General features: G+C 39.9%; 1 protein-coding gene across 1 annotated transcript; it reads right to left on the bottom strand.

The window, feature by feature from the left end:
- Positions 1–91: 91 nt before the first annotated feature.
- Positions 92–7,656, bottom strand: ccng2 (cyclin G2). The gene is made up of 8 exons (XM_054757335.1): positions 7,506–7,656; positions 6,460–6,591; positions 5,583–5,720; positions 5,224–5,474; positions 3,982–4,060; positions 3,765–3,863; positions 2,863–3,065; positions 92–1,271 (listed from the first exon to the last, which is right to left on the bottom strand). The coding sequence occupies exons 2-8, from the start codon at positions 6,562–6,564 to the stop codon at positions 1,151–1,153; spliced, it is 996 nt and encodes a 331-aa protein (XP_054613310.1). The 5' UTR covers positions 6,565–6,591; positions 7,506–7,656; the 3' UTR covers positions 92–1,150.
- Positions 7,657–8,093: the final 437 nt, after the last annotated feature.

The raw sequence follows: 8,093 nt of genomic DNA, 5'->3' as shown, positions 1-8,093 counted from the left end.
GAACCTCAACTATTGCAAGTGTGCTTATGTGAAGTTCTGCAGGTGCAGCATCTTATATTTCTGTTATTGTATGGGGAAAATACAGTAGGACACTGCCAAAAAAAAAGACAGACAACAAATTAAAAATAATCTTTTTATAAGATTTTTTCCCGCACATGTGACAAAATAATAAATTAACTTAATATCTACAAAAAACTATGAACATTTTTTATACATCATTTACATTTTTGTGTGCATTTTGTGTTATACTTTTTTTTTTTTTTTTTACATTCTTTTTGGACAATGTCAAAAGCACGTTTTGAGCTACATCTTAAAATTGGCAACTTTTAACTCGTACAAACACACGCATTAGCACAAACAGAACACGCTCACCAGATTATTTAACAGGGTTTTTTTTTTTTTTTTTAACCCTGCTTTGAGCAAAAACAGCCTCTGGAGAGACTGAACAAAAAATGTTCAGCAACATTTGTCACACAACAGTCACAAAGTCATGCTTTCAGTCTTGAATTCCAAACTGTGCAAATGAAACAAAAGTCAGAAGTTTAAAGAGCAGCTGCAGTTGCTGAATATTCCGTTACATCCGGACATTGTGTTGCCTCATTTCCATCTTTCACCACTCAGCTTTCAAAAGCTTTTTTGTCGTATGAAATAATTCCTGACGTATTCGTTTTTCCCACAGGACTGCAGTCTAAAACTGGTTGTATTGAGCTTTTAGCTGACATTCTTGCGGTGAAGTGGACGTACAACATGCATTTCTTGATGCAAACGTAGCAACACCAAAGCAGACTTGCCTCATGTCCAGATAACTGCAACTGTAGCTGCTGCCTTCTTCTGTGGATCAGTAAACTGATGCTGGATTAATAACAGTCAACACAACTTTCTGTTCAATAAATGCCACATTTTGGCAAATTAACCTTCTTGACGACAACTGGAAAGTATTTTTGTTTTGTTCTTGCATCCTAATCAAGTTGTCTTGGAATGCGACATTGCACCATGCACCAACGACACGTCTACAAACTTCAGAACAAAAAAAATAAATTGACCAAAAAATAATAATAAAAAGCAATCCTCAGCTGCCACATGTTGTGCGTTCACGTCGAGTACAGGAGCTTATTAGAAAATAAATTAAAAGACGTCGCTGGCGGAGGCATCAGGCGTTGAGGTATTGGCGGCGGAGGTGTTCTGGAAAGAAGGGTCCTTCTGCGTCGCTGCCCAGGGAGCTGCTGAGGGACTCCTCGCCTGAACTCATCATGTCCTCGCAGGAGTCCTCACTGTCACAGCGAAGAAGAAAAATAGGAAAATAAGTTTTTAGTTAAAAGTTCATTGCAAACAAAAACAACTTTTTTTATGATCAGCTGATGGTGACGTGGTGAAATGCGTGCTACATGGCAGCAGGTTTGTTTACTTCCTGCTTGGATTTTTTTCATTTTTATTGTGAATCTGTTGAAATCCAATACAAGACTTCTACCAAAATTGACATTATGGTGCTGTTTTGATTGACACCTTAAACCAAGGGTGTCCAAAGTGCGGCCTGGAGGCCATTTTTGGCCTAAAGCTTGATTTTATTTTGTAAAAATATGAATAATTATAAATGAGAGTGAGTGTTATTAGAAAATTACACTAATTTGCTTTGTCAGCTACTGTACATAGTTACGACAAGCTACGTTCACAGATAGTCCCATTATAATGTGTTTGAGGGCGAACAGGTCGCAGTCCAAATGTATTTGTGGCAGGCCGCCACCAATAAACGTAATGTGTACTGGGAAACACGGACTTCTTCCAGTAGTAGGAAGTGTTCCAAACCATCCTGTGTTGCACTGAACAGCCAAGCAGTCTTTTGTGATGTCACGGAAACTCAAGTCAGCGGGACGTGACCGCTGACTCGCAAACGTCCTGTCATGCAACACCAGGAGATACGAGAGGCCCCAACAGGGCGGGGGCCTGTCACGTATGTGTTACGTAGTGTGTGTGTTGTAACATTTGCCCTGGAATGCAAGTGCCATGACAACAACAACTCCCTGTGAAAGAAAAAATAAGATCGAGTGTGGGTTTCTCTTTTATTTTTACATGAGGAGTCTTGGGTGTTTTCCTTTCAACTGTACATGCTGTCACATGACTACTAGCACCTCATATGACCTAACCCAAGGGCTTGCTTGTTGACTTTGTGTTGCCCATGACAAGTCAGAGTGACTCAACCAGACATTTAAATACTACTGTAAAACAGTTTGTCAAGTCATGGGAAGATCATTGCACTTATTTCTATCCATTTTAGACACACAGGAAAACAGTATAATACAAATAAATATTTCAAATCCCTTCCCTTAGTTTGTATATATTTATTGCATAATATAAATACATTTATTAATTATTTATTAAATACATTTATTTTATTTATATTGCTTGTATAATATAAATAAATATTTTAAAAAATTTCCCTTTTATTTAATATTTATTGCATAATATAAATTTAAAATAAATGTAATTAAATAAATTTATTATTTATGAAATAAATGTTTTATTTATATTTATTGTATAATATACATTTTAATGTAATATATTTATATTATATAGTATATATTTTAATTGTGATTAATTTACTAAATTAATATACTTTCCCTCTTTAATTTTTCTTTATATTACTATATATAATATTTCATTTATTAATGTCTTGCATTTTTACAATTATTTCATTGGTTGTGGTTATTTTTATGAATTTAAATTAAACTTGTTTTGTCATATAAGGTAAGTATATTATCCAGTATATGCACGCCATGTATATTTGATCTTGATAACTTCTTAGTAGTCCAAATATTGCTATGGCCTGAACGAGAGACCACAGAGACATAGATCAAGTGTTCTCACCTCTCGCTCTCGTCCCAGCAGCACTCAGGGATGGTGGGTAGTTCAGGTACGCTGCGGTAGCTGCTGTGGAGGTTCTGGGCGGTCCGCCGAGACACGACCCACTGCAGTTTCCTGTGATTGGGTTTGCTGCACTCTGGCGAGTCGTAGTCCGACAAACACTGGGCAACTTGACCGCGCCACAGCAGGAGGTCAGCATCTGCAATCTGAAACCAAACAAAGGCACGAAACCGTTTAGCTGTTTGGACTCTCCGACGTCGGTGAACGTGCGGATGGCCGTCATAATGTGCCACTGTGTGGAGAAAGTGGTTTCTCTTTCTAGGTCACGAGGTTAAAAAGGAACGGTGGCGTAAGAAACACTTGTTTAGATTTGAAACCTGATTGGCTGCCCGCGTAAATCCTAACAAAAATGCAAGTGAACAATATTTGAATGCACAGCCAAAGCTTTCGGTAATTTAAACATGTTAATTCTGCCACACATAGAGACAAAAATCCATGTTGACTTTTGACCTCCCATACGTAAAGTATTTATGTGACATATTAAACACACCTCAAACACGATAGTTGCCTCTGCAACCAAACAGCTGTTCATGCTTTGATTGACGACAAGCTTTTTTCCCCACCAATAAGAAGGTGGGACCATGTTTCTTTGCCTGTTTACTTCCGCTTTGGATTAACAAATAACATGACCACAAAGGGACACAATCACAGTAAACATTATTGATCATAAATCTGGATTTACTTGACTGATTGTCACCATTTAAAGATTTGTAGGCAGTTTGAAGTCTGCACATTTGAGTGAGTGAAAGGGACGTCATCATGCTCTGCCAGATATTATGCCATGCCTTCATTTTCCACGTCCGCGAGGTCAAAGGCTCACACGTTTTGCGGCGGTGTTTGTTTACCTTCAGGTGTCTCTGGATGTGACGAGCTATTTCCAGCATGTCCTCCGAGTGAATGGCTTCGATCTCCCGCCTCAAGAGAGACAATGCTAGGACGGAGGGCTGGATGGACAAACAAATGAGAATGCAGTAAGTCATGACAGGGACAGGAAATGGACAGGAAATCTCATTAGGCTGCTGTAATGAAGGTGACCTTCTGAACCCTGCTTTAAATTCCTACCTTCGCTTTGGAGAAGGAGATCCGGCACAGACAGGCTTTGAGCTGAGCCTCCAGCTTCTCCAAGCTGAGCGTCTTCTTCCTGTTCACACAGACACACAAAAGGTCAGTCCTACGGTTCCTACGAGAAATTGCATTTTTTTCCTACCTACAAGTACTGTATATTCAGGCAATTACAAATCACTGATACCAACTGAATGCACACACAAATATTTTTGCAAAGCCCAAACTGACCCACAGGTGGTTATGCAAGTGCGAGCAGCCGTCAGCAACAAATCTTATCAGTGCACTTCAGCCAGACGCAGCTGTCTGATAGTTTGGCTGCTCGCCCAAAACAGCGCACACAAACAACCCGGAGTGCGGTGGAAAAGCACCGGCAGGCAAAAACAATGAGGTTTTGTAAAGGCTGGCAGCGAAAACGTTGACCGACGGTTGAATTTGCAGATGACATGTCTGCAGCGATAGAAGGGCTCAACATGCTGAGAAAATATGTCTAGTTTGTCCATAACGTGTGTGCAGTATTTCAAATGTTGAACACCCCCTTGATTTACTTGCAAATTATGTCATTGAATTATATGTGTTTGTTTACTTTATTCAGCATTATTTGATATTTTATTTTGTTTTCATGCATTTCTTTGGAACTTCTGTCTTTGTGTGTGTGTCCTTTTAATTTCAGATGTACTGCGACCAACCCCAATTGGCGAAAAACCGCATGTAATTGAGATGCCCAGCAAATTGTGTTTTATGCAAGTATCTAAATACAGACTCACTCTTACATTCACGCAAAAACAATACTATTTTATACTAATGCATAACCCACAAGGAATGTTGGCTACCCAGCATGCCTTGCGGGTTACAAATTAGCATACCATGCTAGTGTTTAGCATGTATATTAGTGTGTAAGCATCTTGTTTTTGTGTGGTATCGTTACATTGTGCGTGCCACGTGTGTGGTAGGCATGGTTGGTTTGTGATATGCGAGTAATATTATAAATACCAAGCTGCATAGAAGAATACCTCCTCGATGGGATGGGCTTTCTACCAATAAACGGCCTAATTATGAAGAGTATGCACACAAAATGGCAGGTTCTTCCACAAATGTAACTTTTTTTTTTTTATCAAAAACCTGCGGTGTTGCGAATGCTGAATCGCTAAAATGCAAGGATCCACTGTATTCCCAGCTAACGTGAGTTTTCTTTAACCAAGAAAAATTTTGAAATGTATATGACGTAGTGGTCATTCTCACCTCTCTGTGGAGTGAGACAGTGTAATCTGATGGTACAGCTGCAGAAAGGTTAAGGCAGTGACAGATTTGGACTTGAAGTCCAGCTTCTCCGCGATGATCTTCTCCATGCGGCCGAGGTCGGACACGGTGAACCTGCACTGCCCGATGCGGATGAGCTCGTCCGTGGCCGTGAGGTTGCACTCCTCCTCCGTCACTTTTGCAGCCAAGTGGAGACAGCTGAGGCTGACGCAGGACAAGTGTTTCGGTTGGATCTGAAACAGGAGGACACGCTATTGAACACAATGCAGGTTTTGTCCTGAATAGCTTAGTCTTCAATGCAGGCTTTTAACAGCAGCCATCAAAATGTAAGCACTGTGTACCCTCATCATGGCCAAGAATCTGTCCAGCAAGTTTACGGCCAGGACGAAGGTCTGCGTGGTGTAGCCGAAGAAGCTGGTCAGACTCCACAGGTCCTCCACTTTGGCATCTCTGCACTTGGCTGAGATTCGCCCATCCTTCTGGAAAAAACAAATAACAAAACAAGCCATCAATTTACAGTATATGACAAGCTTTGTTTTTGGAAAAAAAACATAGACAAAGGAATCTTGTACAGCAAGGTGCTGGTACTAATACTAGTACAAATACAGCTGCACAAAAAAACATTGTGATCTTGAGTCACACTGATGTGTCATGCCCAACTATGACGTCATCTAGGCCTCCTCAACACAATGCCACAAATAGATAGCTGTCCTGTGGGAAACAAATAATGCTAACAATAAAAAAGTGTGATTTGGCCCTGAACATGGTGTTTGTGTGAGAAAGTGTAATGTGACCTCAATTCTACGCATGTACATACTGTGCTACTGTATACCGCCCATATTCTTCTATTCTCTGTTTCGATCTATTTTTTAACTCATCTGGGGCAGATGGCCACCCCGCGTTGTCTAAACTTCCTGTTATTGGTATCACTGCTTCTACTGCACTGGTATTTATATACCACCTCCATTCCAATATCATCTGCTTCTCTCCCAACTGCTTGAGGCAGATCAAGTATTAGTTACGTGTTGGTTCTTTTGGGTTTTTTGTAGCCGTTCTGGTAAATCAAGTCAGGTCAGAGGAGAAGGGGTAGGATTAATTAAGCTCTGCTCCTTCCTCCTCCTTTTGAGACATGTTGAATGGTGTAACTGTGATGTTGCTCGGGGTAGCTTGTGTCCCAAACAAATAATCTATGACCATAAGTAAATTGAGCGGACTCACCTGATTAGTGGACTCAATGAGACTGAGGCCAGTCTCTTTAGGGAGATAATAGACCTCCTGGTCATAATTCACCCTCAGCTCCTTCATCAGTTTGAAGGCATCCATGTCTCAGCTGGCACTCACGTCTTCTGACTACACCAAAACCCAAGCAGAAATACATGTGTCATGTTTATTCTGTTGTGTAATTATAAGGGATACATCAGAATACTGTATATCAGTGATTTAATCCAAGTACCCTCTGTTGGGATTATAAATAGTTGTGTTCTTAGATGAAAATACTACTTAATTCATAATCTTGATTTATTATTATTTTACATAGTGTACGCGTATCCCCCCAGGTTGAGAACAACTACTGTACAATACAAGCCCGGCCCACTTCCCTCAGCTGGACTCCGGTGTCAGATTTCCTCTGGTGAACGCCTTCTTTGCTCCCTGACTGAAAAACAACTGCTTTTTGATGCTCCACTTAGATGATTAAGCCCACACAAAAATATTTCTCATATTTATTCATTTTTTGTTTCATTTAAATGACGGTAACCAAGTATGCTAACGTCGGATGCAGCTAGCTAGCTAGCTTTTAAATCCTCCGTTCAGAGGGGGGGAGGGGATGTTTTTCCCAGTCCTCAAACAGAAAGCATTTTAGTAGCCTGCAAGGTTAAAATCCACACAAAAAAAACACATATATTTACACATCATGGCACACCGACAAACATATGTATTGTGCATGGCATTTTTATACGTATTGCCGTGGTTAAAAGCTGTATCTTGGACAGAGCAGGATGCCAAGATACCAAACACAGACAAGAAAAACAGCTAGATGATGTTAATAGGGTAATAATTCACGCGAACTGTTGGGAAATTACTGTTTATTATCCTGGTAGAACACAAATCATCAAGAAATATTTGCTAAATGCCACTGCTGCATATTTTTTTCGTGGGTTTTTCCTTCTCCGTCGAATTACATTGAGAAATCAAGAGGAAATACGCGCAGTGCAAGTAATACTGTAATACCACTAATTCGAATTAATTGTTGGAGCGGTTCTTACCCGTTAAAGCAAATTAGATCCACATATCTGATGTATTCCTTCTGGGTGTCTGTAAACTCCTTTCTCCTTTTTCTCTTTTGTTGATGTTGCTAACATATACGCCCACTTAGTGACGTCACAGCAGGGGGTGGAATGGCGTAAGAATTGAAATCGCTTCTGGTCTACAAGGAACATTTTATCTGAGTACATAACCTTATCATGTATATTACTACTTGAGTATCATGTATTACCAATTCAGAGAAAGGTAACACTGGAATTTAAATTCAACCGACCTTGAAGAAAAAAAAGACCGTTATTTGATTGGCGTGTTTATTATCCAATCAGCAGGCTGTACTGTGCAACGTTCAAAATGTCCGCCCAAAATGGGCTTCTTTGATTGGCTCTTGACCTGGCAGGTGCCTGACGCAAAATTGTCATTACGTAAGGATTTGGGTTTTCTGAGAATATAATCATAAATAAAGTTTCTGTCCGCTTTAAATAATGCTCTTAGTCCAAGTCTGGGGTGGTTCACTGACTATTAATGAAATATATAGTAACGAAGTATAAGTCTACAAAAATAAGGCATTTTTAATGTATCTTTTACACCGA

This window comes from Dunckerocampus dactyliophorus, chromosome 17, assembly GCF_027744805.1.
Source record: "Dunckerocampus dactyliophorus isolate RoL2022-P2 chromosome 17, RoL_Ddac_1.1, whole genome shotgun sequence".
Taxonomy (NCBI): domain Eukaryota; kingdom Metazoa; phylum Chordata; class Actinopteri; order Syngnathiformes; family Syngnathidae; genus Dunckerocampus; species Dunckerocampus dactyliophorus.
This window is presented reverse-complemented; position numbering and strand designations above follow the sequence as displayed.